A 23,658-nucleotide genomic window follows, 5' to 3' on the forward strand; every position below is an offset into this window, starting at 1 on the left:
CAAAAACAGAGTTTTTTGACTGAAAACGCACTGCCCTGAAGCCAGTGGCCCGCTGGTTGCTGCTGCTTCAAACGACGCCTTTGACGGCAGTAGAATATGATGCTCATGCAACTTGATGGGGGGAAGATGAAGTGGCATGGGTAGGTACGTACGTACGTATGTGCTTGCCTAATCAATCTCACTTGCGAGTTGCACCTTCTTTCAATTTTTGAATCTGATCAATTTGAATGCATGGCCAAGGTACGGTAGCCAATAGAATAAATGCATATGCATGTCCCCTTTAAATTGTGCACCTTTTTCTTTTAAGCATTGCACCAAAAGATCACGATGAGTACTATATGTGTTGATTTATTGTGTTACGTCTTTGCAACGAAACTGAAGACTAGTACTTTTGGTTGATTCACGAGAAAGAATTCTTAAAAAACTCCCTTACAAACTGTCATAATAACTTTATTATGTGATACTTACGTACATTACATTGAAAATTTTTTAGTTTTACTATAAAATAGATAAGGACGGAATAAAAAATTATATAAATTGTATTTTATAGGGACAACTTTATAAATAGTATTTTACTTTTATTTAAAGTAGAACGGATTATTAATTGAAGTTCTTGCATGTGAAACGTAGAGTGAATGAGGGTGAGGCAACTTGGACTCTAAGATATGATGTGGCTACTATTCTAATTAGAGGAATCATATTTGCAGATTTATGGTGAGAGGCCAAAATTCTTGGCTTTAATTATATATATTCATATTTTTGGAATTTTTGGGGTCACATATATATTTATTTATGCATATATATAAAAATATTATTTCTTGGCTCTTAGAGAACATTGTTTTTGGATTTAATAAAATAATAATTAAGATATCTTTATTTTTCTTATTTTTGTGGAGATTCAAAAATTTTAAATAGAGTAGTTAGAAGAGCCTTTTCACATTTTAAGGAATTAGGATAAGTAGCAATTTATATTTTTCTAGAGGGCCAAAGAGTTTTTTATTTTTATTTTTATTATTATTTTTGTAAGTTTCGATTCGAGCTAAAGAGTTTTAGACAGAATTAGAACTTTAGCTTTAAGGGGCCAAACACACAGTACATATATATACATAGTTAACTTTAAAAAAAATAAAGGATATCATATTCTCCTTATGGAGGAACTAATTGAAGGTAATTTATATAGAGTAAAAAGTTCAAAAATAGAATATGGACATTATAAATATATCACAATGACAAATTACAGAGATTATTTTAACTTTTAACACTTATATATACACACAGAGTATATATATATATATATGTTTATTTATATATATATTGCAATCGCAAATCTGTTTTACAACAATATTAAATATAACAATCGGAAAATAATTCACTTGAAAATAAAGATGTTAAGGGAGGATATATAGAAAATAATTGCAAGGCTTTTTATTTAAGAGAGAGAGAGAGAGAGAGAGAGAGAGGGAACCCTACATGCGTGTGGATGCGCATGTACTCCTTAGAATTGTAAATATCATTTGTCTTTACATGCTATGAGACATTTGGGTTTTGGGGGAACAAGATCTTCAGTTTATTTTAATATCTATATATAAACAATTTAATTTGTGATGAATTAAATTATGACATTAATGGATTCAGTGGCTTCTCATTTCCTCTACTACTATGTGGCCTTTCCCTATGGAGAAAACCTTAGGACCGGTCGGGCTTATAACCCCCAAAAAACAGCCCCCCAATAGTGGATTGCCACGTACACTGCACACCCAACTTTCTGTGTGACCGCACTACACACAATCTCTCAACTATTCACTCCCCCTCCCCTCTCGCACAAAACGCCTTCTTCTTCCTCTGAAATTTTGGGTCACCAAAATTTCAAGATGTTGAAGAAGACGACCCAGAAGTGATCTTCCCCTTCTTGAGCTTCAACTCCCTGTTGTTGCCCATTTGAGTTTCTTTCCGTCTTTCTACTTTCTTTCCACCTATTTTTTTTCTTCCAGTAATTTATTTTGAATTTCTGCATGTAAAAGGGTAATTGGTGACTTTTTTTTTTTTTTTGGTATAAAAAAACTGAGATTGCAGAAAATATTTTCTTCAAAACGTCGGAGTTTGCTTACTTCGATTTTTCTTCGTATTGTCTGTGTTCGGCAACTGGAGGTAGGCAACATCTTGGTCTTGGGCAGTAGTGCAAAGAGACGGGGTTGATGGTAATTGACGAAGATGAAAAGAGGGGAAGAGTTCCCTTGGGGTTGCTATGGCTGAGTCAAAGGGTTTCCCCTCAGTCTCGACTCTGCCCTGGTAGACAAGATGAGTAGTTGGAAAAGTTTTGAGAGGTAATTTTCAGCTTGAGAAACCCTAACTTCGTAGTTATTTTTTATGGGATGTATCTATGTCGGCTTCCAAGAACATTTTGTAAATGGGATGAACTAGGGATTCGAAGATTTTTCAATGAAATGGTTCACCATCGTCATCGGTTTGATGCTCTGATTTTTTGTTCAAAACAAAAGGTGATTCAAATTGGTTTGCATGTTTGGATTTGTGATTTGATTTGCTTTTGTAAAAATCCAACTTCATAGAATGTTGATTTGAGTTGATTTGAGGCATTGACGGTGGTATCAGGGATTGAGGCATCAATCTGGGGTAGAGACGAGGAGAATGATAGTGCAGATTGACGGAGGAATGGTGGTCCGTGGGTGAGGTGTGACGTGATTGTGTGTGGGTGCATCTACTCTCTATTTTGTGTGATGTCTGACGTGGCAACTGATAATAGGAGGGCTGCTTCTCTAGGAAAAGCAGTCGGACCGCTCAGAAGCGTTTCTGTTCCCTATGATTCATTACCATGGTGTTATTGTTGTGGCTTAATTTGCGATATGAAGGGATTGCATTTTGATGCTTCTCCAGATTTTCCCTCCTTCGGTTTGTACTCATTTCTTTATTTATTTAATTTGCAGAATGCACTCACTTTGTCCAGGTGTGTGGTCAAAGCATGGACAAGGGATTGAAAAAAATGTAAAAGGAAGATTACATAACTCGTTGTGTAGTTATCAAGTAACATGGAGGTTAAAAATATTACTCCTATGATTATCACATCTTGTTTCAACATGTATTATTTCTTTAAAACATATTATTCTCTCTATTAATTTAGTATGACTTTTTGATATTTTCCAGGCTCAACAATTGCACCACAATTTCAAAGAACTATTGGATAAATGTGAAGAACTACCTATGAAAGAAATGCTCCTAAAGCTAATGACAAACAAAACGTGAAGAAGAAGAATTATCCATGGGGAACTTTTATGTGTTTTGATTTGTAATTTTTTTATTATATGAATAGTGGCCCATTATATCATATTTATTATTAATTAATATATTATATATTTTTTATTGTGGGATATCATATTATTGGTATGTCCTAAATTTTGTTAATTAATGCAAAGCACTGGTAATATATTTGTAGTGGTGTTTATATTAATGTCATTAATTTAAAAAATGTGCCGGCATTTATAATAAATTGCAATACAAAAAAGAAAACTCATGGTGGCGTTTAGATAAACACCGTTAATAAATTTAATTTGCCGCTAACGTATTATTAGTGGCTTTTTAATAAATGTCGCTAATTTATATGATGCGCTGGCAACGTAATATGGCGGCGTTTATGTTAACGCCGTTATTTTAAAAATTGGCGTTGTTTAGATAAACGTCGTTAATAAATTTGACAAAATACTATTAGTGGCATTTAAATAAATACCGCCAAATTATATGACGAGCTGGTAGTTTACTTGTAGCGGCGTTCAGATAACCGCCATTAAATTAGGTCATTGGTGGCGTTAAGATAAACGTCATTAAAGTATTCAATGTGCCGCCGCCAACATATTATTAGTGGCATTTCAATAAATATCGCCAATTTATATGATGAGTCGACAAATTAGTAGTAGCGGCATTTCTCATAACGCCGCTATTTTAAAAAGTAGTGGCGGTCATATAAACGCTGTTAACAAATTCAATGTGCCGCCGCCAATTTACTATTAATGGCATTTAAATAAATGCCGCCAATTTATATGATGCGTCGGCAATTGTTGATGCAGCGGCGATTATGGTAACGCCGCTAGTATATGCCAAGGATGGCAACGATAAAGTGGCGGCGTTTCGAGAAGCGCTGTTAATGTAGTTACTGTGGTGGCGTTTCAAGAAATGCCGCTACATTGATACAAACGCCACTAATGAGATTTACAAATACCGGCAGTTGTACAAACGCCGGAACAATGAAAATAGCGACCCTCTACTACCGGCGGACGGTTGTGCCGTTAGAGAAACGCCGCGAATTAATTAGCGGCGTTTTTTTGGGTAGTTGTCGGCGTATAACCGACGCCGGCAAATTTGATTTTTTTTGTAGTGATACCACTCAACATATGCTAAATAGTTATCCACAATGCCTATTAACACACAATCAGAATTTTGACATAGCTTTAAATTTCTAATTTCCATACAGCCCACGAAAAAGTAATAAATTTAGAAATCAAGTCTGCATCAACTTTCATCATATTCAACACCACATCAATAAAATGATTATCAATTTGCAACAATGGCCAAACTGAAGCACAACACACTTGATCATTTCAATGTTTAGATATAGAGAATAGTGCAGAAAATAACCGATGTATTTTCTTCATAACAAAATATACAATTTTCTCAAAACTCAACCTCGATTAGTTTTAGGTAAAGTCTAGCCTAGATGAGTACTACTTACCTAACTTTCACCACTAAATTGCCTCACAAATGTGCCCATCGTAAATCAATAAACATCCAAACATAATTAACACGATCTATGAGTTAATAGAACTAGTCCAGGGGGATTCGAGACAGATGATGCTAAACTGTCAGATTGTACCTTGATGGTACTGAGATACCATGAGTTGATAGATCAGTACAAAGGTGGGAATTGATTATGATATGTTTCTAATTGGGGCCGTTTTGAGTGCGTTTCAGTCTTTTGGCCATAACTTTGGCTACGGGCATCGGAATCGCGTATAAGACCCCAATTTGGAAAGCTCTTTTCGGTATGCACACTGTCCACATTGAGCATAGGTCCATGTACCCTTTTTTCAACCTCAAATTCTGCTGTTTTCCCCTCTAAATCACTAGTTTTAGTTATTTTTTACTATTTATGGTAACATTTCGTTTGTCAGTTAGGAAGTTATTTTAAACCCGATTTGGGCCGAATTTTTTGTAGATTGCTTATTTTATTTTGAATTTCAATTTGGAGTGATTTTCAAGATTTTTCTATTTTTGGCAAAATTCGGATAAACACGATTTTTGGCTATAACAATCCAGCTTGTGGATTGATTTTGGAGATTGCTTGATTTGATAATATTCAGTTAAACCCTAGAGACTTTACTCTCTGTGTTTTTGGGTGATTTTATCCTGTTCTTTCCTATAAATCATCTGTTGGAACTAGCCTGCAGGATAATCGCTATTCTGTCCAGCGTCTGTTGGCATCAGAGCTTCAACATCTTCCTGGGAAATTTCATCAGTTTCAATGGCTGGTGGTCATGGTCGTGGTCTTTGTAGGTAGGTTCTGAATGACGATGCCCAACACCGTGATCGCAGCATTCACGATGCGATGATTGAGGATTTGTAGAGGTAAGTCACAGAATTAACCCAGTGCCTGGCGGTGCAGGATTTTGAGGATCGTGAGGCCTCTGATCACAATTCTGATTCCACTATCGAAAACCCATATCACAATTATGCTCTATTTCGGGAGCACCGTGTTTGGGAGGAGTCTCATGGAGACCTTGGTTTTCGGGTCGATCTACTCGAATTTTTTGGTGTGTTACAGGCCGAGGAATTCATTGATTGGATTAACGAAGTGGAGCATATTTTTTATTATAAGGAAGTCCTCGATCGTGTGAAAGTGAAACTGGTCGCCATCAAATTTAAGGGCAGAGCATCTGCGTGGTGGGAGTAGTTGCGACATTCACGAGATAGCCAGGGTAAGGCCAAGATCACTGATTGGGAGAAGATGAAGAAGAAGATGAAGGGTCACTTCCTTCCCTTCGGCTACACGCAAACCTTGTTTCAGAGACTTCATGCGTTGAGGCAGGGCACGAGATCAGTCGATGATTACATGGAGAATTTTTACCAATTGGTCGCCCGGAACAATTTATCTTAGACGGAGGAGCAGATGGTGGCCCGGTATTTGGGGGGTTTGCGCCAGCCCTTACAAGATGTCCTCAGCCTCCACTCACTGTGGAATGTTTCGGAGGCCTACCAGCGTGCACTTGCTGTTGAAAAACAGCAAAATAGGATACTAGTGATCAGGAGCGATCAAAACAGTCAGCCAGTTCGCCCTCATGATTCCCGTCCTGTCCAGCAGCCACCACAGGGTAATTCTAACCCTACTATCAGATGTTTTCATTGTGGTGAACAGGGGCATAGAGCGACTGATTGCAGGAAGCCTGCTAATCAAAAGGGCAAAAATTTGTTGATTGAGGAAAACGTGGTAGACGAGACTAAGGAGATTGGCGAGCTCGTGTATGACGATGATGAGACTGATGATGTACTGTATGGAGATGGTCATGAGACTCTAGTCATTTGCAAGAGTCTACTGACTCCCAAGGGCGATTCAGGGGATGATTGGTTGAGAACCAATATTTTTCACATGACCTGCACAGTTGTAGATAAAGTCTGCAAAATGATCATTGACAGTGGTAGTTGTGAGAATGTAATGTCTGAGGAGGTTGTCCAGAAATTGCAGTTGAAGACGGACCGTCATCCTAAGCCATACAAATTTTCATGGCTAAATAAAGGCAGTGAGGTAACAGTTGATAGGCGATGCCTCGTGTCTTTTTCAATTGGTAGAAAATATTTCGATAATGCCTAGTGTGATGTTGTGTCTATGGATTTGTGTCATGTATTGTTGGGTCGACCTTGGCAGTATGATCGCAGTGTCATTCATGATGGACAGAAGAATACGTATTCCCTTAACATCAAGGAAAAAAAGATTATGTTGGCGCCCCGGCGGGAAGGACTCACTCCTACCCCGGTAGCCAATAATACTAACCTGCTTTCCATGTCCAGGTTTTTAGATTAGATTGAGCATGGAGACGTGGTCTATGCTTTACTACCTTGCGAGAATAGTGTAGTAGATGTGGATACAGATTTACTAGCAGAGGTGAAGCAGTTGCTAGCAGAGTTCTCTGACTTGATGCCAGAGGATCTTCCTCCTGGGCTACTGCTTATGAGGGATATTCAGCATCAAATTGACCTTGTTCCTGGGTCAAGTTTGCCGAATCAACCAGCATATCGCCTCAGTCCCAAGGAGGCTGAAGAGTTGCAGCGACAGGTGGTAGAATTGTTGGAGAGGGCTATATCCGAGAGAGTATGAGCCCATGTGCAGTCCCTACCCTGCTAGTGCCAAAGAAAGATGGTTCTTGGCATATGTGTGTTGACAGCTGAGCGATCAACATAATTACAGTGAAGTACCAGTTTACAATTCCCCGCCTGGATGATATGTTGGATCAGCTATCCGGTTCTAAGGTCTTTTCAAAAATTGACCTTAACAGCGGATACCACCAGATCAAAATAAGGCTTGGAGATGAGTGGAAGACAGCGTTTAAGACGCAACAAGGGTTGTATAAGTAGATGGTCATGCCTTTTGGGCTATCCAATGCGCTCAGCACATTCATAAGATTTATGCATTAGGTCTTGCTGCCTTTTATGGGGAAATTCATTGTAGTTTACTTCGATGATATCCTCATTTATAGTCCAACATGGGCTTCACACTTTGATCACCTTCGTGCTGTTTTTGAGATGCTGAAAACGGAGTGCCTGTTTGTCAACCAGAAGAAGTGTTCTTTCTTCACTACTTCTGTGACTTTTCTTGGTTTTGTTGTGTCTACTAATGGTGTTTATGCAGATCAATCAAAGATAGATGCAGTCTTGGAGTGGCCTAGACCAAGGACCTTACACGACATCCGAAGTTTCCATGGATTGGCATCTTTCTACCGCCTGTTCATTAGAAATTTCAGCACTCTGGTTGCCCTTATCACAGAGTGCCTCAAGGGGCGTGATTTCCAGTGATCTGAAGAGGCAGAGGCCAGTTTTCAACTGGTCAAGCAGAAGATGACCGAGGCACTAGTTTTGGCACTCCTTGATTTTGACAATGTGTTCGAGGTAAATTGTGATGCATCTGTCGTTGGCATTGGTGGTGTTCTAAGTTAGTCAGGGTGTACAGTTGCTTTTTTCAGTGAGAAGCTATCGGGATCCAAGAAAAATTCTTCCACTTATGACCTGGAGTTCTATGCCATAGTTCAGTTCCTGAAGCATTGGCGTCACTACCTAGTATAGAGGGAGTTCATTCTGTTTACCGATCATGAGGCCCTGAAGTACATCAATGGCCAACACAAGCTGAGAGTAGACGACATGCCAAGCGGGGTGGCATACTTGCAAGAGTTCACCTTTACGCTGAGGCACCAAGCAGGAGTCTGAACTGTGTTGCAGATGCCATAAGCCGTCTTACCTTACTCCTCACTACCATGAGTACCAAAGTTGCAGGCTTTGAGATTTTCACAGATATGTATGCAGCTGATTCTTCATTTGGAAGGATATTTCAGGAGGTAACTGATGGTAACCGTCATGATTTTGTTTTGCATAATGGGTATCTATTTCATGGATTACAGTTGTGCATTCCAGATTGTTCATTGAGGCAGCAAATTATAAGTGAGCTTCATAATGAGGGACACTTTGGCCGAGATAAGACATTGGCCCTTATCTCTTCTGACTTTTATTGGACAAAGTTGACTAGTGATATGGCCCATTATGTGGACCGTTGTTATGTGTGCCGAAGGTCTAAGAGAGTTTTCACCAATGCAGGCTTGTACACTCTCTTACCTGTTCCTGAAACTCCTTGGTTCGATGTCAGCATGGATTTTGTATTGGGCTTACCCCACACCCAAAGGGCCTTGGATTCTATCTTTGTTGTGGTTGACAACTTTTTCAAGATGGCCCATTTTGTAGTTTGCAATAAGACTATAGATGTTGTCCGGATTACCCATCTTTCTTTTAGGTAGATTGTGCATTTACATGGTGTTCCTGTATCCATCACTTCAGATCGTGATACCAAGTTCATCAATTATTTCTAGAAGAGCTTGTGGGAGAAACTGGGAACACAGTTGAATTCTAGTAGCGCCTACCACCCCCAGACAGATGGCCAGACCGAGGTGGTGAACCAGAGTTTGGGCAACCTTTTGAGGTGTTTGGCAGGAAATAAGCTGAAGTAGTGGAATTTGGCATTGCCTCAAGCAGAATTTGCCTACAACAGATCGAAAAACAGAACCACAGGCTTAAGCCCATTTGAGATTGTCTATGGTCAGAATCCATCCGGGGTGCTAGACTTAGCCCCTATTCCACGTATAGGATGTTTCAGTCCTAAAGCAGATGAGATGGCAGAGCATCTTTGGGGTATCTATGAGCAGGTGAAATAGACCATTCATGAGAGCAATACCAAGTACAAGACTCGAGTTGACAGTTATCGTTGTCAGGTACTTTTTGATGTTGGTGATTTTGTTTGAACTGTATTAACTCGTGATCGTTTTCTTGTTAGCGAGTATAATAAGCTTAAGGAATGGAAGATTAGACCTTGTGAGGTAGTGCAGAAGAGCAATGATAATGCTTATAGGTTGCGCCTTCCTAGTCACTTGAAGACTTCTAATGTCTTTAATGTGAAGCACCTAAGTCCTTGTTTTGTGAATTCTGATGACACTACTTTGAACTCGAGGACGAGTTCTTTCCAACCTGGGGCGACTGATATAGGGGGATTCGAGACAAATCGTGCTGAGCTGTCAAATTGCACCTTGATGGCGCTGAGATACCATGAGTTGGCAGATCAATACAAAGGCGGAAATTGATTGTGATATGTTCCTAATTGGGGCCGTTTTGAGTGCGTTTCAGTCTTTTGGCCATAACTTTGGCTACGGGCATCGGAATCGCGCATAAGACCCCAATTCGAAAAGCTCTTTTCGCCATGCAAGCTGTCCACATCGAGCATTGCTCCATGTGCCCTTTTCTCGACCTCAAATTCTGCTGTTTTCCCTACCAAATCACTAGTTTAATTATTTTTTACTATTTATGGTAATATTTTCTTTGTCAGTTAGGAAGTCATTTTAAACCCGATTTGGGCCCCATTTTTTGCAAATTGCTTATTTTATTTTGAATTTCAATTTGGAGTGATTTTCAAAAATTTGTTATTTTTGAAAAAATTCGAATAAACACGATTTTTTACTATAACAGTCTGGCTTGTGGACTGATTTTGGAGATTGCTTGATTTGATAATATTCAGTTAAACCCTAGAGATTTTTCTCTCTGTGTTTTTGGGCGATTTTCACCTATTCTTCCTAGTGAATCATCTGTTGGAACTAGTCTGTAGGATAATGACTATTTTGTCTGGCGTCAATCCTGCTTATAAGAATAAAACATATCATACTAATTAAAATTCTATAACCACCACATTTCACCTATGACCAAAATTTAGCAACAACCATCTATCGAATTCGATTTCTTATGAGTACTTTCAAAATTCACTTTGCCCAAAGTGAATTAACTAGCCATTTTACAAACCAAATTTCTTTATGTATAAAAATAAATTAATCTTGATGTTGTTTTTTTTTTAAAAAAACAACAGTGTTTTTTACGCCGGACAAAATAACGATTATTCTACAGTCTAGTTTTAATAGATAAGTCACAGGGACTAAAATAAGAGACTCGCTCAAAAATATAGAGAAACATCTTTGATGTTCAATTCAAAATTATCAAATTTAAAAATGTCGAAAATCAGCCCACAAGTCAGGCTATAATAACTTAAAATGATTATTATTAGAATTTTATCAAAAGGAGCAAAACACCAATAATCATGACAAAATAAAATAGGTAATAAAATAAGTATTCTGTCAAAAATTTAGCCCAAATCAAATTTAAAATCACTTCTTAAATCATAAATAAAATATTACTGCAAAAAATAATTAAAAATGGATACTCGAAAAGAAAACAGTGGATTTTGGACTGCTATCAAATACTATAAAAGATTTGAATATCTCGTGTCTTTCCTGGCCTGCTACTACTTGCAGGTATTAGTAGATTAGCAGGTCACGATGCGACAAATATGTTTATAATAATAATAAGATTTTTCATGGTATCAATGGTAATTAATTAGTTTTCAAAGTACCAAAAAATAGATAAAGGAGATAATAATAATAATAATAATAATAATAATAATAATAATAATGGTGACGACCATGATGTTTATAAAATTTTAAAGTTTCAAATTGAAGAGGAAAGAGATGGCGGAGAAAGAGACAAAAGATTGTGATGATCATGATCATAACAATGATAAATCATTTTTCTTTTCTATTTTTGTACAATGTCAAATTAGTAGTTTGACGGCCACTTCCTTATTAAATAAGCAAATGAAAAGTCTTAAAGAATTATGGCCCCGTAATGCTCTTACACTTAGGTTAAGCTCCATCCCTTATGGTGTCAATCTGCAGATATGGCCAGAGAAGTCATGAAAACACATGATATCACTTTCCCAAATCGGCCAAGAACTACGACTGCTGACATATTATTGTATGTTTTTTTTTTTTTAAAAAAAGAAATGGGGTCACCTGTCCATGAGTGATCTCTTCCTAATTTTATTAATAACTTTTACTTAAGGCGGAGAAAAACCGTGATTACAATCCGATACTTAGGAGTTACAAGTAAGCATTAAGGCGGAGAAAAACCGTGATTACAATCCGATACTTAAGACCAAAACCTAGGAATCAAAAAACCAAAACCCAGGAATCAAAAAACCAAAACCCAACCATAGAAACCAACAACAGACAAGACCAAAAGGAAAACAACCAAAAGAAGCCAACCTACAAAACAGCTCAAACATAAGAATCAAAAGAAAAAGAACATGCACGAGAACATACCTCATTTCGATAGCCTCAAGTATGGAAAGCCAATTCTGTCCATACAAAGGAGGCCACGCAACTGGCTAGGCAAATCTTCCCTCTCATCAAACCATTCCCAAGTAAGGCCCCCAGCTCTCTGCTTAGCAAGAAAATCAGCCACAACATTACCTTCACGAAAAGCATGAGTCAGTCTATAATCCAAGCATGCAAGGCACGCACGGAGCTCATCCCATAAGTTCTCGAGATACCAAATATTGCAAGCACCTTTAGTAACCCAATTGACTAGAAGTTGAGAATCAACCTCAATATAAACCTGAAAAAAAAAAAAAAAAAAAAAAAACCATACCAACAGCACCTCCTCACACCTTCCAATAAACCCTTCAATTCAGCATAATTATTGGAATCCTGACCTAAGGCCATGGAATACGCAATACACAAATGACCTCTGGCATCCCGAATAACACCCCCAGCACTAGAATGACCCGGGTTACCCAAGCTACTACCATCAGTATTAAGTTTTGCCCAGCCCTGTTGAGGCCTAATCCATTTCACCATCGTCACCTTCTTAGGTTGAGGAGGAGAGACCGGGATATATAACCTCCTTAAGATATCATCATCTTGCTTAGACAATCTCAAATGTTTCATAGACACTTTTATAAGATGAAAAATCCAAAATTTGATACTGTTCCTTACTGACTTAGGCGTGTCCGCCTTCCCATCAAATCTAGCTTTGCAACGTCTATCCCATAACTTCCAAGAAACTATAGATGGAATAAGGCCAAAAATGGTCTAAATATAAGAGGAGTTACCAGCACGGTGAAACCAAAAATTGACCTGCTCTTGCCAAGTATGAAATGAACCCATGTGCACACATATTACTGTACGGTTGTACAAGCATAGGGTTCGCATCCTATGGTGAATATTGGAGACAAGCAAGGAGAATCTGCATCCTTGAACTTTTGAGCCTCAGAAGAGTGTAATCATTCCAATATGTAAGGGAAGAAGAGGTTATTTTATTAACAAATAGGATACGTGAGTCGTGCCTCAAACAAAATTATGTTAATCTAAGTGAGATGTTCTTTACAACCTCAAACAATATTGTATCTAGAGTACACTTGGGCAGAAGTATGAAGGAGGAGATGGTAAGAGTAGGTTTAAATAGCTAGCAAGAAGGGTAATGGTTCTATTGACATCATTCAGTGCCAGAGATTTTTTCCCTTCTTTAGGATGGATTGATGTTCTTACCGGACTAATCCCAAGTTTGAAAGCCATCGTTAGAGAAATTGATCCATTATTAGATCAAGTCATTGAAGAACATAGGAAAGTGAGAGTTGATGATCATGGCCAACCAAATAAGAAAGATTTTGTTGATACTCTTGTCCAACTTCAAGAGGAAGGCATGCGTGACTATGAGTTCACTCAAGAAAACCTCAAAGCAATCAAACACTTGGGACACATCCACACACACCAACACACAATCACCTGTAAAGTTTTCTTTTCCAACAATTTCATGACATGTTTGTGGGAGGATGTGAGACGTCTTCAACAACTACGGAATGGTTAATGGCAGAGCTCATAAAAAAATCCAAACATTATGAAGAGAGCACAAGAAGAGGTGAGAAGAGTGGTGGGCAACAAGTTGAAGATAGATGAGAATGACATCAATCAAATGGTTTACTTGAAATGTATTATCAAGGAAACTCTCACCTGCATCCAACACTTCCTTTTTTGATACCTTGAGAAACATCAACAAGGGTGAAATTTGGTGGTTATTATATACCTTCAGAAACAAGAGTATATGTCAATGTATGGGCAATCCAGAGGGATCCAACTGTATGGGAGAGGCCTGAAGAATTTCTCCCTGAGAGATTCATTGATAACGCAATCGATTTCAAAGGCCAAGACTTTGAATTTCTTCCATTTGGAGGTGGGAGAAGGGGAAGCCCATGGTTGACATTTGGTCTCACTTCAGTTGAGTATGTGATTGCCAAAATGTTATGTTGGTTTGACTGGAGGTTGCCGATAGCTAGTATAAAGGGGCAAGACTTGGGCATGGGAGAAGTTTATAGGCTCACTGTGGCTAGGAAAATTCCTCTTCATCTGGTACCTGCTATATTGCACTCTCCTTGATTGATTCATCCATTCTAGACCAAATCATTAGATCAATATCGTTGTGCAAATAAAATTACTTTTTGATGCAAAAGGATGACCTTTGCTGTATTGAACACTCACTAAACGGATCATGATCTTAACAATATTATCTAGGCTTGTGTAACCGCATATCTCATACTTATCCTATGTAATCTCTTGTAACAAACCTTTTCTATATAAATTATATACGGTAGCCACTCTACACATTGTAGAAGTGATTTTACCATATTTTATCTCTTTATGGTATTAGAGCATTTTCTCTAATTCCTGTCTTCTTCGATCCTATCACCACTGACTCAAATACTTTAGCCATGTCAACCACCATCCCAATCACACCCTCTCCTCCACCAATTGTCAGTCTTCATCATGTTGTCACCATTTGCCTTACCAAAGATAACTATCTTATCTGGAAATCTCAGATGATTCCTTATTTTCGGGGTCAAAAAAGTTTTTGGCTGTACCATTTTCAAATTCTCCATCTCATAACAACTCAGCATTATCCTCACGACTAGATGACTCTTTCTCTCCAACTTATTCAAAGTTCAACTCACCCACGTCTATCTCTCCCTCATCCACTACCAAGTCCCCAAATCCCATTCAGTCACTACATCCTCCTAGTCTTGACATGGTGCTCTCACCCACTCCTCAAGCTCATCCAATGACCGCATGCTCACAAGTTGGCATCTCCAAACTGAAACAATTCTATGATGGGACCATAAATTCTCTTCCTAAGGCCTTGTTTATGGAGAAAGCGGAGATTCCAAATAAACCTACATGTTATACTGAGGCTGCAAAATATAAAGAGTGTAGCCTTGCAATGGACCAAGAGTTCTTGGCACTCATGAAAAATGGCACATGGTTTCTTGTTCTTGACGTCCAGGCAGGAATGTTGTGGGAAACAAGTGGCTATTTCGGTCCAATTCAACTCTGATGGGACTTGTAATCGGTGCAAAGCTCGTCTTGTTGCCACGGGCTATCATCAATAACAAGGTATTGACTACTCTGACACCTTCAGTCCTGTAGTTAAACCCGCTACCATAAGGGCAGTACTCTCCTATGCTGTTTCTCATGGCTGGCCCCTTCACCAAATTGATGTCAACAATGCCTTCCTCCATGACCTCTTATCTGAGGAAGTTTACATGGCTCAATCGCTTGGTTATGTCCACTCTCAACTTTCCGATTATGTTTGTTGTCTACAAAAGTCAATCTATGATCTGAAACAAGCACCTCATACCTGGTACTCTCGACTCTATGAGAAACTTATCTCTTTTAGTTTTTTGAATTCCAAATCGAATTCATCTTTTTTTATTTATCATGAGGGTGGCGTTCATCTATTTATTCTTGTTTATGTTGATGACATTATCATAACTGGCTCACATACAAGTTCTGTTGAATCTTTCATCTGGGCTTTAAATCGGGATTCTTCTCTTAAAGATCTTGGTGAACTAAATTATTTTCTAAGAGTGGAAGCCACCAAATTTTTGGATGGCTTCTTTTTTTATCTCAACGCAGGTATATCTTTAATCTATTGGAGAGAATAAAGATGTTTGAGGCCAAACCGGTCTCCTCGCCCATGTCCACCTCTGCCCCACTCTCCAAGTTTGACAGCACCACTTTTGAAGATCCTTACTTATATCAGAGCACTCTTGGCACCTTACAATAGCTCTCCCTAAGAAGACCAGATATTTCCTTTGCCATTAACAAAGTTTGTCAATTCATGCATCATTCCTCAATTTTTCATTGGGCGGCAGCCGAACGAATCCTATGGTATCTCAAGAATACAATTGATAATGGTCTCCTTCTACACCATGGGTCCACATCTCAACTCTCTATCTATTTCGATGTCGACTGGGTTGACTATGCTAATGATTGCAAATCCACAGGTGCCTACTATGTCTTCCTCGGCCCTAATCTTATCTCTTGGAGCTCCAAGAAACAATGCTATCACCAATGTCACTACCTAGTCAATTTGGGTTCAGTCTCTCCTTCATGAGATGGGCATCTCTCTCTCTCATTCACCCACTCTTTGGTGTGATAATGTAGGTGCTACTTATGTCACGGTGAATCTAATGTTTTATGCCCTCATGAAGCATATTGAAATTCACTATCATTTTGTTCGAAAACAAGTTCAGCGCAAGGCTTTAGATGTTCGCTTCATCTCCAGCAAGGATCAGCTTGCTGATGTCCTTACAAATTCGTTGTCCTCTCAACGCTTCAGCTTTCTCATGAGCAAGCTCAACATTCTTCTAGTACCATTCAACTTGAGGGGGGATATTGAACACTCACCAAATGGATCATGATCTTAACAATATCATCTAGACTTGTGTAATCGCATATCTCATACTTATCCTATGTAACCTCTTATAACAAACCTTTTCTATATAAATTATATATGGCAGCCACTATACACATTGTAGAAGTGATTTTACCATATTTTATCTCTTTATGCTGATGTCGCCATTCACCCTTTGTTGGCTTGGTAGTATACTTGCACTAGCAACATGTGACATTGATTTTGGTGGCTATCTGACTCACTCAAAAATGAGTAATACAAAGGCTATCCCAAATGCAAAAGGATGTCGTGTAATAATTAGGAATAAAATTCCTAGATTGTCTCATCGGAAAAAGTTGTTTAAATCCAAACTCGTATAAAATGGTGAAAAGTATCATAAACAAAAATGGTGGCATGTACAAAGAATGAAAGAGTGTAATGGAAATAAAAATGGCACTAGTCAAAGATTAGATTCATACTTTTGGATTTTTTTATTTATTTTTTAGTATGTAAATGGAATGTAAAAAACTAACAAATTGAAATTAATAATTAAAGATTCAACGAAGCTAAACAATTTTAATTAATCTGAAAATTAAATAATAAACTGAAATTAATCTAAAATGTAATTATAATGCATATTTAATGGAAGTTTAAAGAAACAAAAAAAATAACTGACATAAAATAAAATAAACAGCAAATAAAATTTTCAAATTTTTAATCCAAAAATATCAAGAATACATCATAAACTTCAAATTGAAATTAAATAAAAAGTAGGAATGAAAAGATCAAGCCAAATGGACGGAGATGTATATTGAAAGCAGTGGAAAAGGCTAGACTGCAGTAGCAATTGGACCTTTCAAGGAGTTCTGCAATGGCGCTGCAGTTCCTCTTCTACCAATTAATAATTCTGTGCGACATTGAATGGAAGCCCCCAAGAGAAAAATTGGTGTGGCTGAAAAATGCTCCAAAGAGAATATAAGTGTGCGGCTTGAAATGAAAACTACCCAAAAATGTGTTGCGGCACTAGGTGAAATAAAATGATGCCATGCCTTTGGTCAAAAGTCCTAATATGAATTAAATTCCTCCTACCAATTGACGTGTGGCACTCAATTAATAAAATGAATTTATGCATCATCTCCTTTTGTCCCAAGTCAAAGTCTTCATAGAGTAGTGGTTGCCTTATAAGTCTTGAATTCCCCATCTAATGCCAAAAGTCCTTTTTAATCCCAAGTCAAAAGTAAATAGTGAATTCTCCTTTAAGTCTCTTGCATTTCTTAGCCTATAAAAAAAAAGAAATAAAAATAAAAATTAGAAATAAAATAAAATAAAAATAAAGAATAGAATATCAAAAATATGTTATGCATGTAAAGGAACATTGTCCAATTAAATTACAAGTTATAATATTAAGCAAAAACCATGATATTTATCAATTTAAATCACAACTCGGATTTATGCATTTTAATCATTTTTTCATTTAAAACTAATAATAATGTAATGAAAGAATTAAATTATATTAGTTCTAAATATATAAAAATATACAATATTTTATCTCAATTACTGTCACTGCATGTAGGGTCTTGATTCATTTTAATTATTGTCTTTGCATGTGAAAATGTTTTTAAATATTATTGGTTGCTGTCATTTTAATGTTTTTTCGAAACTCGTTTTATTAATTAATTATGTTGATCATCAGGTATTGGGAGCTATCTTAAGTGATCATTAAGTAGGATAATAAAAGATTTCATTTGTTACAGGCTTTAATTATCCAAAATTATCTACAATATTATTTATATAATGAATAAATAGGGCGATGAAATGACTTCCTTTATTTAAAAAAAATAAAAAATTCTCAAGTGATCTTTCTTGGAGTTGAATGATTCATACCTCCTGTAATCAATCTTATGATTTGATTCATGTGTTGAGTGACATCCATAAAAAAATTACTATGATCAAATTGTATTATCAGAGTATAAGTTCACTACAACAAATATGGCTTTTAGTGACAGATTATAAATAGTGACGGTTTCTAAACTGTGACTAAAACGTATTTACTGTGACGGTTTGTGAGAACTGTCACTAAATGCTGGGCAAGAATTTTAAAACGTTCGGACGTTTCACATAATACGTTCTCACGTCACAATAACGTTCGAATGTTATGTATATTGACGTGCAAATGTAAAAATTTTAGCCCGAATGTTCGAACATTTTAACTAATTACGTGTGAACGTTAATATATTAGCGCCAATGTTCAAACGTTAAAGTGATAAGGTTCGAACATTATATGTTAATTTACATAAATTAACCATAATATATATTTTTTTAATAGTAAGGTTGAGTAACGTTATATTAAAAAAAAATTAAGAGTAGAAATTATGCTACACAATACATATATTAAATATTTGTGTCCATTACATATGTCAAAAATAAAAAATAAAATATGATAAATTTTTACAAATCACTTTCTGCTAGTTTACAAAAGATTGAAACTCCTCAGTCAATGTCTCAACCTTATTGTTTAGCACATCTACATGATGTGCAAGATATGCGACAGCTTGATCTATATGTGCAATCTATCTATCGATCAATCGGTCTATATGCGCCTTCATATCTATCATTGCATCAACCCAAGCAGGTCGCACATCCCCAGCAGATGCAACTCCCGGCTGCTGACTAGTACTCGTCGATGGGCGAGCAACATCGGCCCCAGACTCAGTCGGGGGAACAAGATCTGGCGTACGACCAGACTAACGCCAAGCTGAGCCTCTCCCCTGCCCAATGCTCTGGCGGTGTGTGGTTATGTCGATGGGGCTCATCTGGTTTATCATCATCTCCTCCGCCTGGAGTGGCACTCCCCGAGCTAGTAATAAGCGGCTGATGACGACTCTGTACGAGAGATTATCCGTGGTAACAATGCTGGCCTTGTAGCGGATCCACTCAAATATAACAAGGGGCAAGTCAATGGGCTCACCACGTGCCAAGCAAATCAGGAACTGTGCACGAGCTCGACTGAATGTGCTCTTATGTGCCACCGGGCTACATTTGTTGCAACAAAAATGTGCAACATGCGAAAGAAAGGCAGCAGCTGATTCTGGTTGAAGGAGTTCGGCCGATCGAGCTTCGTACGGTCCGTGCCAGTGAGGATGTAGAAAACCTGGTCCCGCTCATCGTCACCAACCTCAGCAGCAATAGGATTGCCCTCGGGTCGATCTTCTTCATGACTGAGCATAAACTCAACAGGGCCCGAAGATGAAGTAGAAGCGGCTGGATCTGCCTCGAATATGCCTGGGAAAAATGCAGCTGCTATGTTACCAGCCTGAGTAGCTGTCGACTCAGGTAGTATACGCGGAATCTGGAGTAAGTCGGCGAGAACATCCGCCGAGAATTGAAACTGTACACCGCATACACTGAGAGTATGGGATGATGCATCGTTAGGCATGGTGGCCATCCCAATGTAAAACTCTCGAACCATTGAGGGGTAAATCTTTCCCCTCAATGTGCATATGGGGCCCCAGCCCCAGCCTCTGGTGACGAAGACGTCTCTCAGCGTCTTCTGCTCCCAGCTGAGCTCATCAAACTCATTAATGAGGATTTCTCATTCCCCCATAACAGTTTGTGCCCCCAGTATAGCAATGTCCAGATTGCCTCCATCCCTCCCTCGCTTCCTTGTCGCCATATACTGAGCCATATTCTGAAAATTAAAAAAAATATATAAGTTATAATATTTAAAAAAATGATTAGAATCACAGATACATACGTATTATGACATATATGGAATATACAGAAAATTAAAATATCATCCTTATAAATTTACATAATTTTGCCAGTAAAATTTTTAAATAATTTCACTTTTTCAATATCTAAAATAATAATAATAAAAAGAAACAATATAAAAATATTTTACTAGGAAACGTTTGAACGTTATTGAAAGTACGTTCGCATGTTAAAATTAAAACTGTCACGTGCGAATCTACAAAGATGATACGTTTGGATGTTTTTATCGAACGTGTCATTCAAACGCTCGATAAAAACGTACAAATGAGTTCATTACATCCGAATGTATTATATAAATGTTCAAACGTAATGAATTTGAACTGTCATACGTTCAGACGTTCTTACTAGCCGAAGAATACCAACGGTTTACGTTCAAACGTTTTATCCAACGTTTTCTTAAAGCGTTGGATAAAAACATTCGCACGTAAAAATAATACGTTGGCACGTTACAATATAACGTGCGAACGTAAAGAATACTAAAGGTCACACGTTCGGACGTTGTGTCGTTATGTCCGAACATTACCACATGGAATCGCTGAGTCAGCTCAGCCATTACCGAAAGCTTCGAAACGCATGTTTCGAAGCCACAAACAACCAAAATAAGCATCTACTAATAGTGGGGAATGTTTCTACTGTCCTATTTTATCAATTTACTGCGAATGGTGGCCGAAAATGTAAGTATAATAACCGGCCTATGGTGGGCTTCAAATTTTTGAAACCCAACGATTAAAATGGTACTAAATAGAAGAGAGAGAGGACACATTACCTTTTAGTGATGGTTGTGGTGGCGGATGGCGACGGTTGCGGCGGCGTGCGTGGTGGAGAGGAAGAGAGAGTTTGAGTTTTAGTGAATGTTATGGCCTGGAAACTGTCGTGCCTGGCTTTATATACAGTTAACGTTCAAACGTTCATTAATTAACGTTCAAACATTTCATCTACATGCGAACGTTATGTATTATACGTTCGGACTTGGAATCATACATGCGAACGTATAACGTGTACGTTTGGACGTTAATCAACATGTCCAAACATTTTAATTATAACATTTGAACGTTTTTACACTATATATTATATTATATATATTATATAATATATTAATATAATATATATTATATTATCTATATATTACTATATAATATGATATATTATATATTATATATTATATAATGTATAATATTATATACGTATAATATACGTATATTATATAGTATATAGTGTATACTATATACTATATAGTGTTATATACTATATATAATGTATAGTATTAAAAAAGGATTAATAAGAAATAGATAAGTAATTATAATTTACTTATTTAATAATAAAAATTATTATAATAATTATACTAATTTTGGCAATAATAGTAATAATTATATAATAACTGATAACAATTACGTGTTATCAATATATAGTATAACTAGTAATTATAATCTAATTTACTATATATTATATTAAATACGAAATAAATAAGTAAAAATTGTTATTTTATGCTATATAATAACAAATAAAATATAAGTGCTATCAGTAACTTATAATAGTAATTATAAGATATTTTATAGTAGTGTTATATATTATATAGCTGATAATAAGTATAATTTGTTATTAGGAATTATATAAGTCTACAAATAATTTATAAGTGTTATCAATCATTAATAATATAAATACTATTAGTACCAATGTTTTGAATACCGTACCGGATGGCGTACCGGTCAAGGCATTGGAATGAAATATTTCGGTACCGGTACCGTTTCGTGTACCGTTTCGGGATAGTCGATATATAAATAAATTATATGTATAAATATAAATAAATAAATTATATTCTAAAATAATAATTTATATATGAATAATTTATACATAAATACATATATATATAAATTATAAATAGTCTGGTATAAATTGGGGGTCAAAAAATAAACTTGTAGTTTGAAAAAATGAAAAAAAAATAAAAAAATAGAAGGCCGAAATACCGGCCGGTACTGGCCGGTACGTAGGCCGGTACAGGCCGAAATATCGGCCGGTAGGACCGGTACTAGCCGGTACGGCCGGTATTCAGACCGGTACGAAACAGGTGCAATATCTGTACTGGACCGGTGACCGGTACGGAATATTCCGGCCGTACCGGCCAGTACGGTACGGTATTTAAAACCATGATTAGTACATCGGGATAATTCAAACAATGTGCGCTAATTTATTTGTATACTTTTTTGTTAGATATTGTATAACATTGCATAAATAACCTTAGACCCGTTTGGGAATTAGTGTACATTTAGGTGTACATTAATTCCTGAATTGTCCAGTGTGGACAGTTTGAGATTATATTATCTGTATTACACATAAACGTTATTCCTACTTTGAACGTTTAGTATGAAGTTTCGGTGTCTTCCTCATTTGTTCTTCCGGTATACTGTTCTTAGGGTCATAATCCCTATATGTGAACATGTATACTTGGAGAACTATGGGGAAGTGCTACCGAAATTTTTACTAACGTTCAAAGTAGTAGAGTGACGGGACTTGTGCAATATAGAGAATATAATCTCGAATGGGATAGGACCAACTACCTTGAGAAAGAGTACTTTGAACATGATGTATCATGACATGCATGTGTATTTAACTTTTGGCAAAGGTCAGGGAAAGAACAAGAGAAAACGAGGCGTAGCAGAATTGAATTGGATAAAGCGTAGTATTTTTTTTGAGTTGTCGTATTGGTCGTCCTGCATGTTGCGACATAGTTTGGATGTAATGCATATTGAGAAGAATATTTGTGATAATATACTAGGTACATTGATGAGCATCAATAAAAAGACGAAAGATACGATTAAGACATGGAAAGATCTTGAGAGAATGAGAATTAAACATAATTTGCATTTACGAGTGGAAGGTGAGAGGGTGGTCATGCCGCATGCATGTTTTACAATGACAAGGGAGGAGATGATGGACTTCTGCAAATGGTTGCAAGGTGTGAAGTTGCTAGATGGTTATGTTTCAAATATTAGTAGATGCGTAAGCCATAATGACTGGAAAATTGGTGAATTGAAAAGTCATGACTGTCACGTATTTTTGCAGAAGTTATTACCGGTGGGATTTCGTGGAAAGCTAACATCTGCTATACGTATTGCCATAAGTGAACTGTGTATGTTTTTTAAGAATTTGTGTGCTCGGGTAGTGATGCGAGATATGTTGCAGAAACTAGAAGAAGACATTGCTACTATACTATGTAAATTTGAGCAAATCTTTCCACTGTCATTTTTTGATGTCATGGTCCATTTAGCAATACATTTACCCCGGGAGATCATGTTGGGTGGACCGGTACAGTTTCGTTGGATGTATCTAGTTGAAAGATATTTAGGTCGACTGAAGCGCACTGTTGGGAATAAAGCTAGAGCTAAGAGTTCAATAGTAGAGGCCTATATACACGATGAATGGTTAACATTTTGCTCTTTATATCTTCGTGGTGTTGAGACACGATTTATTCGTCAAGAACAAAATGCTGATCTTGCTGCTCCTCCTCCTCGTGAGCTATCAATGTTT

The 23,658-nt window shown here is 37.1% G+C and overlaps 1 protein-coding gene across 1 annotated transcript; it reads left to right on the plus strand.

Annotated features, from left to right (window-relative positions):
* Positions 1–13,116: 13,116 nt before the first annotated feature.
* LOC122281343 (phenylacetaldehyde oxime monooxygenase CYP71AN24-like) lies at positions 13,117–14,069 on the plus strand. Its single transcript, XM_043092748.1, has 2 exons — positions 13,117–13,336; positions 13,726–14,069. The coding sequence occupies exons 1-2, from the start codon at positions 13,117–13,119 to the stop codon at positions 14,067–14,069; spliced, it is 564 nt and encodes a 187-aa protein (XP_042948682.1).
* The last annotated feature ends 9,589 nt before the right edge of the window (positions 14,070–23,658 follow it).

Source organism: Carya illinoinensis, chromosome 11 (genome assembly GCF_018687715.1).
Source record: "Carya illinoinensis cultivar Pawnee chromosome 11, C.illinoinensisPawnee_v1, whole genome shotgun sequence".
NCBI lineage: Eukaryota > Viridiplantae > Streptophyta > Magnoliopsida > Fagales > Juglandaceae > Carya > Carya illinoinensis.

Excerpts from the sequence above, each read along its gene's own strand:
- LOC122281343 (XM_043092748.1), top strand. The coding sequence starts at position 13,117 with ATGGTTCTATTGACATCATTCAGTGCCAGAGATTTTTTCCCTTCTTTA. Across the intron at positions 13,337-13,725 it reads TGTCCAACTTCAAGAGGAAG|AAACAAGAGTATATGTCAAT; the intron begins GCATGCGTGACT and ends ATATACCTTCAG.